This window comes from Cervus elaphus, chromosome 24 (genome assembly GCF_910594005.1).
Source record: "Cervus elaphus chromosome 24, mCerEla1.1, whole genome shotgun sequence".
Lineage (NCBI taxonomy): Eukaryota > Metazoa > Chordata > Mammalia > Artiodactyla > Cervidae > Cervus > Cervus elaphus.
Genome location: NC_057838.1, coordinates 23,948,191 through 23,970,971, shown reverse-complemented (window position 1 = coordinate 23,970,971; position 22,781 = coordinate 23,948,191). Strand labels below are relative to the sequence as shown.

General features: G+C 53.9%; 2 protein-coding genes across 6 annotated transcripts in view; one reads left to right on the top strand and one right to left on the bottom strand.

Annotated features, from left to right (window-relative positions):
• Window positions 1-4,178, bottom strand: part of DLEC1 (DLEC1 cilia and flagella associated protein) — a 96,107-nt gene extending 91,929 nt beyond the window's left edge. For 2 of the 4 annotated variants that reach the window (XR_006337506.1, XM_043885818.1), the window contains exon 1: window positions 3,958-4,178. The gene's annotated coding sequence lies outside the window, so the exon portion shown is untranslated. The remainder of the gene's footprint in view (window positions 1-3,957) is intronic. The other 2 variants (XM_043885811.1, XM_043885812.1) reach the window with 1 other exon arrangement.
• PLCD1 (phospholipase C delta 1) lies at window positions 611-22,552 on the top strand. Of its 2 annotated transcripts, none has more exons than XM_043885824.1 (15): window positions 611-767; window positions 8,145-8,309; window positions 11,534-11,762; window positions 18,267-18,396; window positions 18,497-18,728; window positions 19,134-19,335; window positions 19,717-19,861; window positions 19,938-20,087; window positions 20,180-20,338; window positions 20,554-20,713; window positions 20,903-21,019; window positions 21,413-21,591; window positions 21,684-21,816; window positions 21,894-22,043; window positions 22,190-22,552. In XM_043885824.1, exons 1-15 carry the CDS (start codon window positions 734-736, stop codon window positions 22,273-22,275), a joined length of 2,271 nt encoding a protein of 756 aa, XP_043741759.1. In that variant the 5' UTR covers window positions 611-733; the 3' UTR covers window positions 22,276-22,552. The 2 variants fall into 2 exon arrangements, with proteins under 2 accessions (XP_043741759.1, XP_043741758.1); XM_043885823.1 differs by lacking the exon at window positions 611-767 and adding an exon at window positions 4,734-4,963.
• Window positions 22,553-22,781: the final 229 nt, after the last annotated feature.

Below are 22,781 nucleotides of genomic sequence, written 5' to 3'. Positions count from 1 at the left end.
CTCAAAGGAGAGTTCTCCGCAACTACCGACTCTTAAGTTTCATGGCTTCTGCCCCAGCCCTCGCCATAGTTACTCCCAGGGTTAGAAACTTCCCAGAGAGAGGGAAGGGGACTCTTCTGCAGACTAGATCCGGGCATGCCTCTCCGAGGACCTTCTAACTCGAACTCATGCACCCATTCTGCAGAAGAGAAAGCAGACATCCGGGGAGCCGCGGCTGGACGCCTGGACTCCAAGGCTGCCTTCTGCACCAGCCGGGATGGGCGTCGAACGTTACGCGGTCCCGGTCCCAAGAGGACGCAGATTCTTTCGCGCATCACTGTAACCCGGCGAAGCGCCCACAGGCAGGGCGTGGGGCCCGGCCGCCGGCGCTAATGACAGGGCCCGCGGCCTGTGGGTGGCGGCGGCGGCGGAGGAAGCCAGAGGGATCTGGCTATTTCTGTCCGGGACGCGCCCACAGGCCTGGGCCAGGGATGGCCGGGCTTCCAGGCCCCCACCTCTGCCCTCCTAGCCAAACCCCAGGAGGGGCGGGGAGAGGCGCGGGTTGGAGGGCCCAGGGGGCGGGGGCGCGGGCGGGCGGGGGGCGGAGCGGAGTCCCGGGCCCACCTCCGGCCTCCTGCCCCCCGCAGTCCATTCGGGTCCCTCCACCACACTCCGCTCGGACCCGAGGCCGCTGCGCCGTCGCCGAGGACGAGTGTCCCGCGGCGTACCCCTCCCGCCACGCCGTCCGTCGGGCATGGACTCGGGCCGGGACTTCCTGACCCTGCACGGTGAGTGCTCGGCCCTCTCGCGGGGAGCGGGGGGCGGGGGGGGGAGGCGTCCCCTCCTGGGCCGACCCCGCGAAAAGCCGTCCCCGGCCCAGGGCGGGGGACCCCCTGCTCCTTCGGCCGCCCTCCGCCCCGCCCCGGGCCCGCCCCTCGGCCCTTTTGTCGCATTGAGGAAATCTCGACCCGACTACCGGGCGCGACCCTGGGCGTTTCCAGGCTTGTCCCGCAGACCCGGCCGGTGGGGAGAAAACGGGTGTGCGAGTCTGAGGACTTCCCTAAAGACGACCCCCGGCCCCGCGGCCTTGGGGGCGACCCCCCGCCCTTATCCTGGTCATAGAAGGCTAGGCTCCAGGGTCTGGTGCGCTCGCAGGGGCCGAGGAGGGAAGGAACCGGCATCCACCAATAACCAAGTTCTCTCCGCCCGGTCCGGGCCGCCTGGAGAGGCTCCCCAGAGCACAGGCGTGCCTGGACCGCGTCCGGGCGCGTGAGTGATGCGGGGTGGGAAGAGTGGGGCGAGGAGGTGTGCGAGGTGAGGTGGGGCCGTGCCGCAGTAACTGCCCAGCGCAGAAATCATGGTCAGCGACCCCCGGGCTGGGAAGAGCAACCCGGTCGCCCCCATCTGCGCGCCCTCCTGGCCTGACAGGCTCGGGTCTCCACTCTAACTGCTTGTGGCTCTCAGCTTTGTCCAGCCAAGCTCTATGTCTTCCGAACGACCGGGAAACAGTCTTGGACCAGCTCCTTGTCCTATCGTACCCTCTCCAGAAGAGAGAGCAGCCGTGGCCTCCGGACTGCAGGGACTGAGGGGGGTGTCCTAGCTGCACGGGGTCCCCAACCTGCACCTGGCCTCTCTTTGCGCCAGCCTGGGGGCTTACCCACTCTTAGAGGGCTTTGCACTCTTGCCCCCCAGGTCATCTGCCAGCTCAGCAAACCCTGCCTCTCTCACTCTGATCACTGCTTAAGTCAATCTCCCTGTTTTCTAGTACCCCTGGAGTCCAAGAGGTTAGTGCCCACCACCTATCCATCTAAACCATGCTGGATGGTCTAAATCAAGGAAACTATCCATCTAGACCATGATTTCTGTGCTGGCAGTGGAAGTAATAGATGGGAAGGGGAAAGGCAGAGCCCTCCAGCTGTCCACTAGAGACCCCCTGGAACTCAGGGAGACTCAGATGTTCCTTTCAGCCAGTACCCCGTCTGTCTCATGTTTCCTGGTTGGCTCAGACCTGGGTCCCATGGCCCAGAGAGACCTTGTTCAGTGCCCAGAGCTGTTACCCTCATACCAGTTGTCTGGGCTCTCAGGGCAAACTCTTCCAGCTGGGCTGTGGGATCCTTGCCTTTTCCAGTGCCCCCTCTTCTTCCCTCAGGACAGAGATATCCTTAGTGCTCCTCCAGACTGGCAGGGAGGCTGGGCAGCTCAGAGGATCACAGTAGAGACCTCTGTTTCTCTCTCATGTCCTTTAGCTAGTGCTGTCTATCCTGCAGACTGCCACCTCCTCCGCGCCCACTTCACACTCAGACGTCCTACAAGCCCTCTGGTGGCCTCTGACACAGCTGCAGCCTCAGATCATGGGATGGGCTCCAGCCTCTGGCCTCTGTGCCTTTGTCCAGCCTCTTTCACTGTGTGTGTGTGTGTGTGTGTGTGTGTGTGTGCTTAGTCACTCAGTCGTGTCCAACTCTTTGTGACCCTGTGTGTGCACTGTGTGTGTGTGTGTGTGTGCTTAGTCACTCAGTCGTGTCCAACTCTTTGTGACCCTGTGTGTGCACTGTGTGTGTGTGTGTGTGTGTTTGTGTGCTTAGTCACTCAGTCGTGTCCAACTCTTTGTGACCCTGTGTGTGCACTGTGTGTGTGTGTGTGTGTGTGTGTGTGCTTAGTCACTCAGTCGTGTCCAACTCTTTGTGACCCTGTGTGTGTGTGTGTGTGTGTGTGTGTGTGTGTGTGTGTGTGTGTGTGCTTAGTCACTCAGTCGTGTCCAACTCTTTGTGACCCTGTGGACTGTAGCCCACCAGGCTCCTCTGTCCATGGAATTCTCCAGGCAAGAATACTGGATTGGGTTGCCATTTCCTTCTCCAGGAGTCTCTGTTTCTAGGCAGCCCTAGTATCTTGCCTGAAGAGGGAGCCGCACCGAGTCTCAGTTAGCACCTCCCAGTCTTGTGGCATGGGCTTGGCAGCCCTGGCCCATCCTGTCTGAGACCTGCCTCTCAAGTGCCTGACTGCCTAGCCCTTCCTGTGGAGCTGGCAGGAACCCTGCAATCCAAAGCTGTTCCCCTGGAGGCCCTGCTGCTTCTAGCTCATCACCCAAAATTACCTCCCTTAATTGCCTTTGTCCCCTTTGCAACCCTCGACCCACCTCGATTGTTTCCAACATGTCTGTCCCTGGGATTCCAGGCCCACACAACACAGACACACACTGATCCACACTGATTAAACTTTTTTGTGCCATGGACCACTTTAGCAGTCAGATGAAGCCTGTGGACCTCTTTTAAGGATCAAGTTTTTAAATGTATAAAGTAAAATACATAAGAATTCGAAGGAAGCAAATTATATTGAGATGTGATTCTATCCACAGGTCCTCGAGGATTCCTTGGCTCTCTGGTTAAAAACCATTGTGTGGTTTCTCTAAAACAGAGGTTTCCCCTTACCCTCAGCTCCCTTCACTGCAAATGAAGAATAACTTGTTTGTGCCCATATTCCAGCTCACCTTCACTAACACACGTTCCCATGCTTTATTATTCTCCAAGGTGAGACCTTAGGCAAGTCACTCTGCACTTCAGTTTATTATTATTATTGCCATGCTTGTCTGTGCTAATAACTGGCTTTGCGAGTGACTCACTGTCAGTGCTGGTGACGAGCTGCAGTGAGGCAAATGAAGGAACTATTCAGAGGCAGGGAGTAAAAGAGAGGAGTGAGTCAGGCGTCTGGGTGATGTCCTGACCTTGGCACACAGTAGGGGCTCAATAAATAATTGCTGGGTGAGTGAAAGTGGGGTGGTAACTTACATGAAAGATCCCACTGTTCCCAAGCACACTGGCAGCACAGTTTCATATAGAGTCCTCACCTATTTATCAAAGCAAGCCTGTGTTAATGGACTCATTTTTACGATCAGCATTTTTTCAAGAATTCCATTCGCATTTGGCACCTTTGGAGATTATCCCACTCAGGTAGAGAAACTCCCTGAGAAGGAAACAGGCCTACCTGGGATTCACATGTGAAGCAACGGCCCACTCAGTCACAATGGATTCGTTGAGTAACTGAGGTAAAATATTTGGCGGGCTCCGGTGTCCGGCCGAGCTCCATCCTCAACTCTGCCTGGCCTGGCCCCACCCGGCTGTCCGCTAGACTCTGCAGCCCAGGCCGCCGCCGGGCCGGGCTTCCCTCCTCGGCTCAATCTCACCCAGCCCTCTGGTCCGCCGCCAGGTCTCCAGCTGAGTGTTTAGGATTCCCGGCTCAGTCTCCGCCCCTTAGTCTCCCCAACACTGCCTCCAAAGTCGAGGTACCGCCCTCCCTGCCCCAAAACGGCCTTGCTTTGATCGCAGTTCCCTCCCCCGGCTCTGGCTCCGCCCCCCGCCGTCTTCCTGAGTCTGACTCTGCCCCAAGTCGCCTCCCAGACCTGGCTCCTCCCGCTCCCCGCCTCCTTGACTCTGGCTCCGCCCCAGCCCGCTTTCTGGACTCTGACTTTCGCCACTGATCTGCTTCCTGGGTTATGGATTTGTCCCACCCCGCCTCCTGGTCACGGCTCCTCCTTCGGAGCGCCCCGCCTTCTGAGCGCTGGTCCCTCCTCTCCCCGCCTTGATTCCACTCTCCCCTCATCTCCCGGAGGCATCGGTTCTACCCCTCTGGAACTGGCCCCGCCTCCGAGGATATGGCTCCGCCCCTTCAGCGCTGATTTCTGTATCGCCCCGCCTCTAGACTCAAGGCCCCACCCGCCCCCCCAGGCCCCGCCCCCCAGTTCTAGCTCCGCCCAAGTACTCCAGGTCTCCGCCCTTGCTCCCCTCTGAGGAGGTGGTTCCGCCCCTAGGGCCGCGGCCGCCTTCTGGACGCCGCACTGTCCCGGTCCAGGTTTGCTGGGCGGCAGGGGCACTTCGGAAAGTCATGCAGTGCTTTGGGATCCGGAGGCCAAGCCGGAGACTGAGCCGCTCCAGAGAGCTCTACTTGCAGGAACAGAGCCTCAAGGTGGCAGCGCTCAATGGGCAGAGGCTGGGTAAGGGATTCAAGGGTCCCGAGATCAGGGGAGGCTGGGAAGGCAGCTGGAGCAGGACGCAGACTGTGTGTCTCGGGGCCTGGACCTGTTTAGTGCTTCTGTGAGTGTATGACTCGCAGTGGGGCTGTTTTTGCAGGGTTGCCATGTGGTGTGAGTACTGGGGGGATTGGTGACCCTGCCCCTTGCCACTCTCAAACCATCGTGCTTACACGCCTAGTGGTAATTCTGTCACTTGTATGGTACTTGGGACCACTGTGCATCTATGAGGATATGCCATGCTGTGTAATCAAATGGCACCAGCGTGACAGTGTGTGAGCCGTTGTGATGCTGCACACCATGTTTGATTGTGGGTGACAGATGTGACAGTGGGTGACCCAGACAGCTGGGTGATTCTGTCATCTGCATTATGGTGTGTGTGTTCTATAGATTTTCTGCTGTTGCTCTTTGTGGCAGCATGCCCGAGTGGTGGCTGTATAAGGTAACGTTTCCTAGCACTGATGCTGTGGGCAGGCTTCTGAGTCCCAACTCCAACGTGTAACTTCCTTGACCCTCAATTTCATCATCTATAAAATGGGAACAGTACTGCCTTCCTCCTAAGGTTGTTGGGGTGCTTAAATACATGTGCTAAGAACAGAATCTTACTTAAATATGAACTATTATTATGGTGGCTACTATCATTATGACAATGATGATGTTCTGGCACTGTACCTTGTTTGGCTGTGTGTGACTCCATGTAACAATGCGTGTCACTGTGTGTGACCCATTTTCTCTTCCTGGTTGTGTATGGCAGTGTATGATGAGTATGGTGGACTGTGTGACTGTGTGTGGCTGTATCTGTGTAGCTGTGCACTGCTTTGGATTCCAGACTCAGTTTGTCTTCATCAGGCATCACCCTAGGTACATGGGCAGGGCTCTTGGCATCGTACACCCCTCCTGTTAGCACTGCAGCCCCTCTGCGCTCCCCATGTGGCCACCTCATTATATGCCACTAGCCTGGGCAGACTGATGAGGCTGCAGGGTCAACCCAGGGGTCCCTGAGCTCAGAGGCCCCTCTCTGCCACCTTCCCACAGGAGAAGGTGCTACAGCTGAGTGGGGCTGGATGAAGGGGTGCCTATGGACCTTCTGGGTGCTAGGGGAGCAAGGGCTGGGGGCAGACCAAAGGCCTCAGAAACAAAAGGGCGTCAAATGAAGCTCAGAGAAGGAGGTATCTGCTCAGGTTTCCCAGCAGCCTGGAGGGCCACTATTATCAAGACCCCCTTTGGGACCAAGGTCTGTGTTCCGGAAGCCATGTAGGCAGCCAAGGGACTTATCTCTGCTTGACTGCCGACAGGGCTGCAGTCTGGCTCCAGGACAGGATGAACATGTCATCTGCTCACGGTGTTTTCCAGAACTGGAGGGTGGAGCTCCCACAGGCTTCCGACCCTGTGCCCCCACTCCCATCTGTGCCATGCGTGTGCACCCCCTGATGCCCCAGTTGGGCAGGGATAGGGGGAGGGGAGTGCAAGCAGAGGGTAAGGGGATGTCCCTCTCAGCTGACCTCAGCCTCAGGAGGGACAATGGGATCCTCCAGCTGAGCTGAGGCTGAGCGGCTCTCTCCTCTAGAAGATAGTGGGAATGACCTTCTCTTCGTCCTCTCTCTTGAGCCCCCAAGACATAGCCACCAGTTGAGGACATCCTGTAGGAGGCTTCTCCTCCACTGGGCCTCCCCTGGGGCTGAAGGGGAACTGCTGACACTAAGGCAGGGGGGTGGAGAGACTTGGAACAAAGGTGAGGGAAGGTCACATCAGACATCACCCAGTGCTGATGGCGGAATAGAAGTTCAGAGAGGGAAGGAAGTTGCCTAAAATCGTGGAGGGGGAAGCGTTAGCATGGGGCTATGTTCCCACTGGAGGAGGGTGACTAGGGAGGGATAGAGGCTGAGGCCTGGGGAAGTGGTCCAGAAGATTCTGTAGATCCTATGTGCGTCTGGAGCAGGCTGGCTGGGGGTAGGGAGTGGGGTCATGGATAAAGTGGCAGAACCTATCTGGGGCTGGGGATCTGGGTTGAGACAAGAAAAGCCTGTAGGCCTAGGTACAGGCCCCTCACACTGGACACACACAGTTTCTGAAGCCTCCACTCTGCTTGAGCAGGATAAAGACTGCTGAAAAGCCACAGAGTTTTCATTTGGGGGGACAGAAGGGACCCCAATAGACCTATTGACTCTGAACAGTGCTATTGGCTCTGAACAGTGCTGGCTGCTGGGCTCCATGTGGCTTGGGTGATAGGCTCAAGATGTGCATTTAGATGTACCTTTCACCGTTACATTGATAGGTCATTATGGTGGTGTGGGGTCCCTCTTTGATCACAGTTGGCACAGGGTCTGCTTGGGATGAGGGATGCTGTGAAACTAGGCCTGGTGCCCCTTTGGTATCTCCTGCTTGGGTCTGGTAGGACGAAGGACACTGTCTCTGTGGGAGCCCACGCCCCAGGCCAGCCTGCATTTCTGAAAGGAGCCGGGTGGGAGGGGGTCAGGCAGTTAGGGTTTTCCCTACTGTGGGGCCTTGAGCCAGGTGCTGCCTCAGCTTCGGAAAGGCCTGCACTATGCCTTTGGGCTGCTCTACCCTGAGAGATCCCAGACCCAGGCCACTCAGAAATGGGGTGGACAGGGAGGGATGAAGCATCCCAGAAGGCCTAGCCTGGACCCAATACATGATTCCAGAGCCATTGGACTTGGGAGGCTGTTGGGCTTATGATACTCATGGTGCTCTGGGATCTATTTCCACTTGTGTTTACCCCTCTTCTTTCCTGCCTGATCTTTTGGTCCTAGCTTCCTTCATGTCACTCTGACCCCTAGGTATGATAGGGAGGAGCCTACTAAGTCTTTTGGAGCCAGGCCATTTTCTAGGGGTATGGCCCCCCAGAAACCATGTGTTCTTTGTCCATTCAGCTGTGGGTTGCAGGTCATTACGTATAAAGTGTGGCCTTGAACAGGTGGGTACCCTAAGGTTTGCACAGCCTCACCTGGAATCGGAGATGCCTTCCCGGAGAAGGCAGGGCTCCTGAATCAGGTTGGAGCAAGGGTGCTGGAGGGAGAAGTGAATAGAGAGCTGAGGATGAGGCTGGTGAAAAATGAGCCAGCATGGGGCTTGGGGCAGCAGGTACCCTAGAGGAGGTGGCGTCCTACCAGCTTCTGTCCCCTAGGCCTACAGGATGACAAGGACCTTCAGGCATTGCTGAAGGGCGGCCAGCTCTTGAAGGTGAAGTCCAACTCATGGCGGCGAGAGCGCTTCTACAAGCTGCAGGAGGACTGCAAGACAATTTGGCAGGAGTCCCGCAAGGTCATGAGGACCCCGGAATCCCAGCTGTGTGAGTGCCCTGGGCTGCGGGGGAGGGGCAGGGAGCTGCTCCTGCGCTCTGATGGGAAACACGGGCTGGGGTGGGGGTGGGGTGGGGCTGGAGGTCAATCGTGGACCACGACCAAAGGTAGGGAAACTGAGGCCTGGACTGGCGGGCAGCGGTCAGTCATGCAAGCGGGATATCAGGTATGGGGAATCTGAGGCGGCCAGGCTCGGGGAAAGGAGTCAGTTAAATCACTGACAGGGAAACTGAGGCCTAGTCTGGGCTAGAGAGGGCAGTCATGGACCACAGATGGAGATGCTCACGCTTTCTGGAAGTGGGGATACATAGCCATGGCCACAGATGGGAAAAGTCAGGCTCCCAGGTAAGAAGGGAACAGAACAATGTTACCAGCGCTCACAGGTATCCACCCAGACATTTGTGGGAAGGAGGGAAGTTGGGCGGATGGATCAGGACTCAGGTGTGGTAAGGCCCAAAGTCCAAGGGCAGATAAGACCCTTCCGGGTATTGGTGGACAGGATGAGAGGTGGGGCTGCAGGAGGCAGCTCCTCCCTGGGCTGGAGCAAGCCAGTCTCCCTGGACAGGCAGGTTGGGGTGGAGCGCAGCTGGGACTTGAATAGAGAGACCTTGGCTGGGCAGCTCCCTCGAGGCTGTGGGCCTGAGGGCTTTCTGGAAGCTTCAGAAAAGGTCTAGGAATTCAGAGCTCAAGCCTGTGGATGGAAAGTGCCTCCTGCAAGGTCTTAGGAAGCAAGCTCTGCCAACACAGAACGCCCCAAACATTTTGCAAAATGAGAGGTTCCCTCTGCACCTTTACTCAGTGGGAAAAGTTTAGACCAAAGCTATCCAAAAGAACTTTCTATGTAATGGACATGTTCTATATCTGTGCTGTCCAATATGTCAGCTACTAGCCACCGGTGGCCCTGGAGCACTTGGACTGTGGCTACTGTGCTTGAGGAACTGAATTCCTAATTTCACTGAATTTTAACTAATTTATATGTGAATAGCCACATGTGGCTGGTAGTATGAAAGATCACTGCAGCTGGAGTTCTCTCACAGTCCAAGTCCCTGGAAATTCATCACCCATTCACCTGCCCTTGGCTGAGGACGGGGTGCAGGCAGGGTCAGCCCATGGGGATGAGCCCAGACACAGGCTCATGTGGGAGGAGGAAAGGGAGGGTCTGCCAGGCCCCAGGACACTGGACAGAATCCTGAGAAGGTGTAACCTGCAGGCCCGCAGCAGGGTCAGAGGGAAGGCAGGACAGGAGCAGGGTCAGATGGAGGGAGCTTGGCTGGGTCCTGGGAGCTGTGGGCCATGGGAGGTCTGAGCAGGGGAGGGCAGGGTCGGAGGGGATGGAGCCAGAAAGCTCTCAGAAAATGACACTGCAGACATGTCGGTCACATAAGACAGGAGTGACCCAGCCCTTGCCTCCGTCTGTGGCTCCAGCCAGGCTCCTTCACAGACCTCTGCCCTGATACGGGGTTTCCGGTTAGATGCTGGCAGTTGGCGGCCCCATGGGAATGGGGCATCCTCCTCTTCGAGCCCTGGGGACTCCCGGAAGCCCATCCACCAGCCAGGGCATGGTTCCCAGTGGGTGCCAAGCACTTGGCGGGGGTGGGCAGAGGGCAGACGGAGGAGTAGAAGATCTGGGCCTTGCTAGACCTGGGCCGGTGAGATGGGAACCTTGTACCGGGACAGCTGTGGGCAGAAGGGCAGGAGGGAGCTCCCAGGCCAGAGACCCAGCATGAGCAGAGATGCAGGGATAAGAACGCGGAAGGGCTGTGAGTGAAGGGGCTGCATCCTGACAGGAGGGGCCACAGGGGCGAGAGCCTGGGGGTTGGGCATCAGGTGCGCTCAGGTGAGGAGTGTCCGAGACACAGAGACAGGTCTGGGCTGGGCATGCCTGTCATCTGCTTCCCTCCTCCAGGTGAGCGGTGAGCCTGCGCTCCACCCCTGGGGCCAGGAGCAGCGGAGGGGGGCAGTTCTCCCAGTGCTCTGTGTCTCTACTTCCTGCTCCCCAAATCTCCACTGCCTCCCTGATCCCGATCCCACTAGCGTCCCTCCGCTTTGGTTACCGCAGGCAGACAAGGGTTATCAGTCAGGAAGGCATCTGGACTTTCTCTCTGGAGTGGGTGGGGAGCTGGTCCCTACCACCCAGGCTTCCTGTTTTCATTCCCAGTCTGGGGCAGCTGCAGCCAGTGTGGGGCCTGGCAGGGCTGGGGAGGCTGCAGGGATGGATTAAACAGGGATATCCTCTGCACCCCGGACAGCCCAGGGTCTGTGTGTCTCACACCTCAGAGCTTGCTGCCCGGGATGGCATATGCCTCACATGTGGGGCCTGCAGGTGACCAGGAGGCCCTTGGGCACTCACCAGGAAGGACAGGCAAGCTGTTGCCCAGAGCTGGTCTCAACCCAGGGAAGATGGATGTGGATGGCTTGGGATGGGGTCGCGGCAGGGGCAGAACCTGGCTCCAGATGATGGGAGGCCCAGCACGAGCTCAGCTGTAGGACTAGCTCCCAGCCAGGCCAGGAGGGCACTTTGGGGTTGAAGGGGGGCAAGCAGAGCCTGGCTGCTCCCTGAAGCTAGGAAAGCTGGGCTGCCCCAGGAGGGCCCCCTGCTGTCCCCAAGGATAGAATGACGTCGTCTCAGACCCCCAGGGGCACCCTCCAGTCTACCTCTTGGGATCCTGGAGCACCATCCCTCCCAAGGGGCTCCGTGAGATCAGGACCCACAGCTGTATGCAGGCAAGGCCCTGGCTGCCCCCTGACACAAGCACTTTTCCCTCTGTCATTGGACCTCCATCTCCAAACCCCAGGCCCAGGGCTGACTGAGGGTGGCTCCAGTCTGCGGAGTGGTCAGAAGAGCCTGGAAGCTCTCATGGCTGTCTTGGAGGGAGGGATAGGGCCCAAAGTCAAATACAGCAGGAAAGCACATGGCCACCCTTCTGTCACAGGCCCCAAGCTCCAGAGTGGCCTCTCCCAGTCACTTTCTGAGAGCCCTGCCCTGCCCCGATCCTCTCCCAGGGGCCCCACTTCCTCCCAGCACAGAAACAGGGGGCCTGGGACCACAGGAGCCCTTCCCGCCCTAAAGTCAGCCTCTCTCCCCCTGGGCATTTCCACTCTGCCTGCTGCAGCTGTCTCCCTTTCCTTCTCCATGCCAGCCTCATTCTGTCCCCACTCTGACCATCCTCCTGCCCCTCACGGCTCTCTCTGTGCCCCTACCCGCTTCCCGCAGTCTCCATCGAGGACATTCAGGAGGTGCGGATGGGGCACCGCACAGAAGGCCTGGAGAAGTTTGCTCGGGACGTGCCCGAGAACCGCTGCTTCTCCATCGTCTTCAAGGACCAGCGCAGTACTCTAGACCTCATTGCCCCGTCACCAGCCGATGCCCAGCACTGGGTGCAGGGCCTGAGCAAGATTATCCACCACTCGGGCTCCATGGACCAGCGGCAGAAGCTGCGACAGTATCCTTTTGGGGGCAGTGGACCCAGACCCAGCCTGCGGCTACTGGCTATGGTTGTCCCCAGGGCAGGCTCAGTATGGAAGACACCTGGCTGGGGCCATCATAACCAACCTACCGTAGACTGGGTGGCTTAGACAACAGAAATTAATTTGCTCACAGTTCTGGAGGCTGGAAATCCAAGATCAGGGTGGCAGGCAGGGTCGGGTTCTGGTGGGAGCTCTCTTCCTGGCTTGTAGATGGCTGTCTTCTGTCTTAACATCGGGGGGAGGCGGGGAGAGAGAGTGAGCGAGATCTCTGGTGTCTCTTCTTACATGGGCTCTAATCCCATCACCAGGGCCCCACTCATGGTCTTATCTAAGTCTCTCAAGGCCCTGTCTGCAAATATATCACATTGAGGGTCAGGGCTTCAACGTACAAATTTTGAGAGAACATAGTTGGGGGAAGCAGGGAAGGTACTTGGGCCTTCTTTTGTCCACTCTGACCCCAGGGCCAGACGGCAGTGCAGCTCCATGATGGCCCTCATGCCCTCGCTTTAACCAGCAGAGCTGGGAGACTGGGGAGGCGGAGGGGAGCTGCCTGCTTCAGTGGGAGACCTAATCTTGGACTTAAAAAAAAACATTATGTATCTTTTTTTTAAAAACAGTCTTAGTTTTCTTTTTTTATCTATTAAAGATTTTTTTTCGGCCTTGCTATTCAGCATGTGGGCAGTTCCCTGACCAGGGATGGAACCTGAACCCCCTGCATTGGAAGCTGACTCTTAACCACTGAACCGCCAGGGAAGTCCCCTAGTCTCAGACATTTTAATGTTTCCTAGAGTTACTGCATTTTTTTTTCCCCCTCTGGGAGTTTGGGAGGCCATGGTCCACTCCCACTTACTCCATCCCCTGTGCCATTCTTTGGAGAGTGATCAAGTTCTCCCACGCCTGATGCAGGCCAGCCAGGGGGCTTAAAACAAATTTACTTCAAAATCTAGGGGCACAACAATGTGCTAGTCTATGGTTGAAAGAGATCAGGCTTCTGGTATATAGGATTAGGGTGGAACCAGTACCAACTCTTTTTTTTTATGACAGCTTTACTGAGATATAATTCACTTACCACATAAGTCATCCACTAAAAGTGTACAAGTCCATGCTTTTTAGTGTATTCACAGTTATGCAACCCATCACCCCATGAATTTTAGAAGATCCTCATTATCCTAAAATGAAACCCATATTCTTTAGCAGTTCCCATTTCCCCACAACCCCCAAGGCCTAGACAACCACTAAGCTACTTTCTGTCTCACAAATCTATTGATACTTTGTCTTTCTGGACATATTATATAAATGGAATACCTACAGTCTTTTTTGAATGGCTTCTTTCACTTAGCATAATGTTACGGAGACACACTGGTGGCTCGGCAGTAAAAAAATCGGCCTGCCAACGCGGGAGACGTGGGTTCAATCGCTGGGTCGGGAAGTTAGATCCCCTGGAGAAGAAAATGCCAACCCACTCCTGTATTCTTGCCTGGAAAATCCCAGGGACAGAGAAGCCTAGTGGGCTTATATAGTCTGACTCTTGCAGAGAGTCAGACACAACTTAGCGGCTAAACAACAGGGTTTGTCCATGTCATAGCCTGTATTGGTTCTTTATTCCTTCTGTGTGCCTAATAATATTCCACTGTCTGGCTATTCCACATTTATCCAATCGGCAGGTGATGGCCATTTGGGTTTCTGCTTCTCTGAATGATGGTGCTCCGAACATTTGTGTATTAAGTTTTTGTGTGGACATATGTTCTCATTTCTCTTGGATACATACCGACAATTTCTGAGTCTTGTGGTAACTATAAACTTTTGAACAACTACCTATTTTCCAGAGAGGAAATGTATACTCCCACCAGCAGTGTATGAGGGTTCTGACTTTTCACATCTTCACTAATCCTTGTTATCTGCCTTTTTTTATGACAGCTATCCTGTGGGCTTGAAGTGGCATTTCACTGTGGTTTTGATTTGCATTTCCTTGATAGCTAATGGGCTGAATATCTTTACATGTGGTTACTGGACATTTGCATATCTCTTTGGAGAAATAGCTATTCAACAGATCCTTTGCCCATTTATTGTTCTTTTTAATGGATCTATTTAATTTTAAATTGTGGTAATATATGCATAATATTTGCTGTTTTAAGCATTTTTAGGTGAACAGTTCAGTAGTGTTAAGTACATTCACACTGTTGTTCAGCCATCTCCAGAACTCTTCATCTTGTAAAACTGAAACTCTGTACCCATTAAACAGTAGCTCCTCATTCCAGCCTCCCCCAGCCTTTGGCAACCGCTGCTGTACTTTCTGTCTCTATGAACCTGATTACTTTAGGTTCCTCATATAAGCGGACTCATACCGTATTTGTCATTTTGCCATTGGCTTATTTCACTTAGCACAATGTCCTCAAGTTTCTTCCATGTTGTCACACATGTTAGAATTTCCATCCTTTTAATATGAACAATATCCCATTGTATGTATGCACCACACTTTATTCATTCGCCCACTAGTGGACACTTGGGTTGCTTCCACTTTTTGTCTATTGTGAATAATGCTGCTATTAACATGGGTGTACAAGTATCAGAGATCTTGTTTTCAATTCTTCAGGGTACATACCCAGAAGTGGAATTGTGACATCATCTGGTAATTATATTTTCAACTTTTTGAGGAACACCGATTCTGTTTTCCATAGCATGTACCACTTTACATCTCCACCAACAGTGCTCAAGGCTTCCAGTGTCTCCACATCCTTACCATCTCTTGTTATTTTCTTTTTTAAATAGGTATCTTACTGTGGTTTTGATTTGCATTTCCCTTGTAATTAATGATATTGACCATTTTTATGTGCTTTTGTGTATCTCCTCTGGAGACATGTTTATTCAGATCTCTGGCCCATTTTTTAATTGAGTGACCTTTCTATTATTTAGTTGTGAGAATTTTTTTTAATATTATAAACACAAGTCTCTTATCAGATATATGCTTTACAGTTAATTTCTCCATCCTGTGGGTTCTGTTCTTATTTTGGTGGGTTTCTCTGAAGCACAGAATTTTTGTTTCAGTGAGCTCTAACACATTTACCTTTTGCCTTTGTTGCCTGTGTTTTTTGTTGTCATATCTAAAAAGGCTTAGCCTAACTCAAAGTCACAAACATTTACTCATATTTTTTCTTATAGTTTTAGCACTTGCATTTACGTCTCTGATCCACTCTGAGTTCGTTTCTGTAAATTCTGTGTATGGTGTGATATGAGAGATCCAACTTCATATTTCTTTTGCATGTAGACATACAGTTATTGAAAAGACTATTCTTTCCTCTCTGAATTATCTTTACACCCTTGTCAAAAATCAATTGACCACAAATATGAGGGTTTACAGGAGAAGGCAATGGCATCCCACTCCAGCACTCTTGCCTGGAGAATCCCGTGGATGGAGGAGCCTGGTAGACTGCAGTCCATGGGGTCGCTAGGAGTTGGACACGACTGAGCGACTTCACTTTCACTTTTCACTTTCATGCATTGGAGAAGGAAATGGCAACCCACTCCAGTGTTCTTGCCTTGAGAATCCCAGGGACGGGGGAGCCTGGTGGGCTGCTGTCTATGGGGTCGCACAGAGTCCGACACGACTGAAGCGACTTAGCAGCAGCAGCAGCATGAGGGTTTACTACATGACTCTCAATTCTATTCCATTTGCCCTTCTTTTTTTTTTGGCCACGCCACACAGAGGGACAACCAGGAATCTGAATGTGTAACCCCTGCAATGGAAGCTTGGAGTCCTAACCACTGGGCTACGGGGGAAGTCCTCTGTTCCATTTATCTAAATTCCATTTATCTAAATGTCTCTTCTTGCACCAGCACAATGTTTTAGTTACTGTAACTTTGTAGGAACTTTTGAAATCCTGAAGTCTGAGTCTTCCAAACTTATTTTTTTCAAGATTGTTTACACTCTTTTGGGCCCCTTGAATTTCCATATGAATTTGAGGATGGGGTTGTAAGTTTCTGCAACGTAGCCAGCATGACTGTGACAGGTATCGTGCTGAATCTGTAGATTAATTTGGAGAGTATTCCTCATTTAACAGTATCAAGTCTTCTTTCTGATCTGCAAATATGGGGTATCTTTCCATTTATTTAGATCTTTAATTTCTTTCAACAATGTTTTGTGGCTTTCAGAGTATAAGTTATACATTAAAAGAATTTGTATTTTTATGCATTTTGATGTTACTGTATGGAATTATTTTCTTAATTTCATTTTCTGATTACTCATTGCTAGTGTATATCCAGCTCCTTTGGGAGACACATTATGAACTCTGTAGGATCCCTTTATTGTGTGCTTTTTAGCATTTCAGAGACTTTTAAGTGTTTTTCTCAAGGCTTTGTTTGCCTAACTTTGAACTTTCTTTTTTAAAAAATAAATAATTTTATCTATTTATTTATTTTTGGCTGTGCTGGGTCTTCATTGCTGCATGGGCTTTTCTCTCGTCACAATGCACAGGCTTCTCATTGCAGTGGCTTCTCCTGTTGCTGAGCATGGGCTCTAGGTTTGCAGGCTCAATAGTTGCGGTTCCTGGGCTCTAGAGCACAGGCTCAATAGTTGTGGCGCACAGGCTTCGTTGCTCTGAAGCATGTTGGATCTTCCCAGACCAGGGATTGAACCTGTGTCTCCTGCATTGGCAGGCAGATTCTTCACCACTGAGCCACCAGGGAAGCCCAATTTTGAGCTCTCCTAACAGCCCAGTTCTATGGCACTTTTCTGATAGTCACTCCTTTTGCACAGGCTTGTGCTTGGACAATCTCATGCCCTCTGCAGGCTTCTGCTGCCTAGATCTTGAGGTCTTAAAGTCATTCCAGCCTGCTGAAGAGCAATCAGCACTGGGACCTTATGCTTGGGTGGACCACTGTGAACTTGTATTTTTTTTAACCTGGAATTCTACCATAATGTTTCTTTATGTAAATGTACACATATATTTACATAAAACATACATATATATATATAAATACAAATTTAACTATATGGGTATGTTAGAATGAAGCTTTAAGGCCCAGAAAACCTGCCTCCTCCAGAAACTACTGATATTTGAGTTCTCCCTTTAATCTTTTCTTGCTGGATTTCATTTTGTCCAATGATGCATTTGCCAAAAATAATGAATATTAACATATTTGTGTCATTTTTATGTAACATTATGTCATAATTATTTCCGTGTTAGTATAGTCTCAGCTTTAATGACTGTGTACAGTTCCACTGAATGAATGTACTATAAATTAGTCAGCCATTCTTTTAGTGTCAAACATCTCATTTGTTTTCATTCTTTCACCTCTGTAAATAACACTGCAAAGGACTACGTTCATAAAACCTTTCATATTCAGAAGTATTTCCTTACCTAGACTCCTAGAAGTGGAATTACTGAGTCAACTGGTTTAACAGGTTGATATCCCTAAATTACCTTCTTAAGGGCTGTACCAGTTTACTTTGTCCAACTGATGGATGAGTGTCCATTTAACCTCACTCTTACTTGCACTGGGAATATACTTTTAAGTTGCTAAATTTATCGTATAATAAATTGCATCTTATTTCCAAATTGTTAATATCTTTGATTACTAGCAATGTTTGCAAAAGTTTGGTTTATATCCCTTTCTCGTTTAGTTTTTAGGGTCATCATACTCTTTTCTTTTTAATTAATTCTTCAAAAACTTTGCTGCAAATGCTTCCTCCAGTCTGTCAGATAACTTTATTTTTTCTTTATTTGATCCTCGGAATTTTTAAAATGTTTATATGGCGTGATTTATATTGCTGTTTCCTTTCTGATTTCTTCCAAAAACCTGCTATCATGTTTTCATTGTGCTCATGAGTTCCCATTGTCTTGTTCTATAATTAGCTCTCTGTTTTCTCTGGAATGTAGTATGGAGCCCCTCCTTTTCTAGTTCTCAAGTTCAAGGCTGATGGGAGAGACAGAGGGAAAGAAGTGGGGACCAAAGCACCGCAATCATGACACCATGATCCAGGCTTTGTTTTGCATGTGATGTCCCCAACTTTGATCAGTGGCTTGAAATTTGCTATTTCCTACTAAATAAGCCTTAAATGCTTTAGTCAAGTTGAGTAATAATTATACATTGAAAACCAAAAGGACATACCTTGAAATATTAACAGTAGGTACCTCTGGGTGATAGAACTATGGGGCCTTTGTTTACTTTTCTTCATTTTCTCAACTGTCTGTAATGGACCTTTTAGAGTGAGAAAATAAATATTTTTGAAATTTTGAAAGGGTTCAAAGCCAGAAAGTAGGAAAAAGACTCTTTTGTTGGATGTCATATTTCCTCCAAAGAGGCTACCAGATCTTACCACTGAAATGCAGATGTGCCAGCAGCCAGGCCTGCCGGGAGCTGGGTATATAGGAGCCCTCAGTCCACCTGGGCCTAGGAGTTGACCCTGAGCTTGAACCATGGCTCTGGTTGGGACCTAGGGTACCAGGGCTCCTGGGGTTCTTTCCTTACTTCTTGCCCAGTTGGATTCATTCCTGCTTGCGAAAAGCTGACAAAAACAAGGACAACAAGATGAGCTTCAAAGAGCTACAAAACTTCCTGAAGGAGCTCAACATCCAGGTGGACGACAGCTATGCCCGAAAGATCTTCAAGGTGAGGCAGGAAGCGAGGGCTGGGTCTGCCTGGCAGTGTGTCTGGAACACAGCTTGGGGCCGGCTCTGAGCCCTGCCTACCTGGCTTCCTGGCTCTGCAGGAATGTGACCACTCTCAGACAGACTCCCTGGAGGATGAGGAGATCGAGACCTTCTACAAGATACTGACCCAGAGGAAGGAGATCGACCGCACCTTTGCGGAGGCCACGGGCTCCAAAGAGACCCTGTCGGTGGATCAGTTGGTGACCTTCTTGCAGCACCAGCAGCGGGAGGCGGCGGCGGGGCCTGCACTGGCTCTTTCCCTCATTGAGCGCTACGAACCCAACGAGACGGGTGAGGGCCTGCGACCTGCAGTCCCGGGCCCCACGCGGCGGGAAGACCTCTGGGGAGACGGCAGCCCGAGTAGGGAGCTGGAAGGCAGGGGACGCCTCAGCCGTCCCCAGGGCCCCTGGGCGATACTTCCGAGCCCATGCTGGGCACAACGCCTTAAGACATCAGATGGGGGCCCAGTCCTGGAGAAGGCGGTGAGGAGGTCCTGCCCTCGGGGGGCCTCACCGAGTGGGGGACAGAAGAGGAGGAGACAGAGCCCCACACTGGGGTATAGTCACGGTCTGGTCAAGAGACTCAAACTTACCCCCTTCCAAGAGATACCCGAGCACCAGCTCAGGATGGGAGGCAGGGCTGTGGGACCCCTGCTCCCAGGGCGCTCTGACCGGCAGTCGCCCTCCCGCCTCCCAGCCAAGGCGCAGCGTCAGATGACCAAGGACGGCTTTCTCATGTACCTGCTCTCGGCTGATGGCAGCGCCTTCGACCTGGCGCACCGGCGCGTCTACCAGGACATGGACCAGCCGCTCAGCCATTACCTGGTGTCGTCCTCGCACAACACATACCTGCTGGAAGACCAGCTCACGGGTCCCAGCAGCACAGAAGCCTACATCCGGTGGGGCAGGGCAACTTGGGCGTGGCGTGGTGGGGCGTGGCGGGGCGTGGCGGGGCGGGGCGGGGCTTGACCTGGGCGGGACCAAGGGCCTCGCCCACACCGAACCTGCAGCAGCTGCTGCTGCTAAGTCGCCTCAGTCGTGTCCGACTGTGCGACCCCATAGACGGCAGCCCACCAGGCTGCCCGGTCCCTGGGATTCTCCACGCAAGAACGCTGGAGTGGATTGCCATTTCCTTCTCCAGTGCGTGAAAGTGAAGTCGCTCAGTCGTCCGACTCTTAGCGACCCCATGGAATGCAGCCTACCAGGCTCCTCCGTCCATGGGATTTTCCAGGCAAGAGTACTGGAGTGGGTTGCCATTGCCTTCTCCGCCCCACCTGTAGGGCGCTGTGCAAAGGCTGCCGCTGCCTGGAGCTCGACTGTTGGGATGGGCCCAACCAGGAGCCGATCATCTATCATGGCTACACCTTCACCTCCAAGATCCTCTTCTGTGACGCGGTCAGGGCCATCCGGGACTATGCCTTCAAGGTGGGTGCGCCCCTGGGGGTGAGGAGGAAGAACTCGGGGGCCACCCACCCCTCTTAATCTATCCCTGGGCCTCCAGGCATCCCCCTACCCCGTCATCCTGTCCTTGGAGAACCACTGCAGCCTGGAGCAGCAGCGCGTGATGGCACGGCACCTGCGCACCCTCCTGGGGCCCATGCTGTTGGATCGGCCGTTGGACGGGGTCGTCACCAGCCTGCCTTCCCCTGAGGTGCCCCGTGGGGACCCGGTGCCCAGAGGAGAGGGCAGGGGACTGGCCAGGAGGACAGCTGGATCTTGACCAGCTGCCCCCTCCACCCTTAGCAACTGAGGGGGAAGATCTTGCTGAAGGGGAAGAAGCTCGGGGGGCTCTTCCTGCCTGGAGGAGACGGTGGCCCAGAGGCCACTGTGGTGTCAGACGAGGACGAGGCTGCTGAGATGGAGGACGAGGCAGTCAGGAGCCAAGTGCAGCACAAGTCCAAGGTTCGAGGGGGAGCTGCGGGGGCGCAGGGCAGCCCTGGGGCCTTCCGCCATCACTACCCTCCGCACCGTGTGGGATGTTCGCCCTGTCCGGGTGCTCTGTGGCTGCCACTCAGAACCTCTGCCCCCTCTCTCTGTCTCTGTCTGGGTTTCTGGCTCTCTCAGTGCCCACCTGCCCCAATCTCTGAGTCTAACCCGGGCCTCCCCATGGCCCCCAGGAGGACAAGCTCAGGCTAGCGAAGGAACTCTCCGACATGGTCGTTTACTGCAAGAGCGTCCACTTTCGGGGCTTCCCCAGCCCTGGCACCTCTGGGCAGGCTTTCTATGAGATGTCATCCTTCTCTGAGAACCGCGCCCTCCGACTGCTCCAAGAATCAGGTGAAGCTGGCCCTGCCCCCCCACCCCCTAGATTGCTGCCCATCTGTCTGACCAGCTGAGCTGGCCAGGGCCAGGACTAGCTCCCACCCCTCCAGATATTCCTCAGAGCCGGCACTCCACGATGTTAGGGAGGGGCTTGGGCTCACCCAGAAGGCCTCTGCTTCTGACCAACTCATACCGCCCCCTCAGGAAACAGCTTCGTCCGCCACAACGTGGATCACCTGAGCAGGATCTACCCCGCTGGGTGGAGAACCGACTCCTCTAACTACAGCCCCGTGGAGATGTGGAATGGGGGCTGCCAGATCGGTATGGTCTGGCTGAGGCTTGGAGGAGCCCTGGGTGAGGGTTTCTGTCTGGAGGGCCAGGGGCCTCTGAGGACCCAGGCAGAGCCAGATTCACGGATTTGTGGGCTTCAGAGCTGGTAATCTCAGTTTGGAAATATCTCCCGCCCGCAAATACAGCCTCTGAAATTTCATCATTAGTGCACTTGTCCTTTGAATTCTGGCCCCAGAAATGGAATGTAAGGTTGGTGTGGTGAGTCAGTTAGGGCAGCAGGAGGGCAGTTGGCATTGGAGTGATGCTGGACCCTGCTTCTGCCTCACTATGTAACTCTGGGCCCCAGTGTGTATCCCAAGCCAGCTGGGCTCTGGGACCCCTGAGACCCCCCCACAGCCTGTGACTACTCTATCCTGCCTGTAGTGGCTCTGAACTTCCAGACACCTGGGTCAGAGATGGATGTGTACCAGGGCCGCTTCCTGGACAATGGGGCCTGTGGCTACGTCCTGAAGCCTGCCTTCCTGCGAGACCCCAACTCCACCTTCAACTCCCGTGCCCTGGCTCAGGGGCCCTGGTGGACTCCGAAACGACTCAATGTCAGGGTACAGCCAGCCACTACGGGGACAGGTGCCCCGGGCCTCCCTTCCCCCTCCCTACCATCCTGAACGCTTAATTATCCCCTGCCTCTCCTCAGGTCATCTCTGGGCAGCAGCTGCCAAAAGTCAACAAGAACAAGAATTCAATTGTGGACCCCAAGGTGACAGTGGAGATCCACGGCGTGAGCCGGGACGTGGCCAGCCGTCAGACCCCTGTGGTCACCAATAATGGTACGTGCTGGGCCCGGGCTGAGCCTGGCTCCCGGAGCTGGCGTCCGTGCTCTTGACACGGTGCTCGCACCCCCTAGGTTTCAACCCGCGGTGGGACACGGAGTTTGAGTTCGAGGTGGCTGTGCCTGAGCTTGCCCTCGTGCGCTTTGTGGTGGAGGACTACGACGCCTCCTCCAAAAACGACTTCATTGGCCAGAGCACCATCCCCCTGAAAAGCCTCAAAGAGGGTGAGTGTCTGTGAGGAAGGAGGTGACCCGGGGGCGGGGTGGGGTGGGAGGCATTTCTCGGGCGGGGGCTGGCTATCCCTTGATGCATCCTCCCTGAGTGAACGGAACTCTCCTGGTGCACCCCTCCCTGCCCCTCTGCCCGCCAGGATATCGCCACGTCCACCTCCTCTCCAAGAACGGAGACCAGCACCCATCTGCCACCCTCTTTGTGAAGGTGGCTCTCCGGGACTAGGCTCGGGGGGGTCTGGTGAGGGCTGCCCTGAGCAGGCCGGACCCTCTGTCCACATCTGGGGGCCTGATGGGGGCGGTCCCAGCCCCTCGCTCAGAGTCGGCAGCCCTGCACCGCCTTCAGCTCCAGCCTACTGTCTGTGCTGCTGCCTCTCGGGAGCCCAGGTGCTGGCCCAGTCCCTGGTGCTGTCCTCACTTCCGTTAGGAACCACACTGCAGCCCTCTCTCCATCCTCCAGCCGAGCCCTGGGTTGAGGGTTTTTATAAAAATCGTAAAACTAAGTACTGTGGTCTCTTTACCTGGATACCAGAAAAATCCCTGTAAAGCATGTGTGTGTGTACATGTGTGTATGTATGTGTGTGCATGTGTGTCCCAGAGCCCTGCAGCCCCAGCACCTCATTCTCTACTTCTCTCCACCTTCACAGTGGAGCAAGGGGTGGGAGCGGTGCCTGTTCCCCTGGGCAGGATGGACCAGCACGGAACAAACCCGTTCAAGGTGGAGGGCCTGGA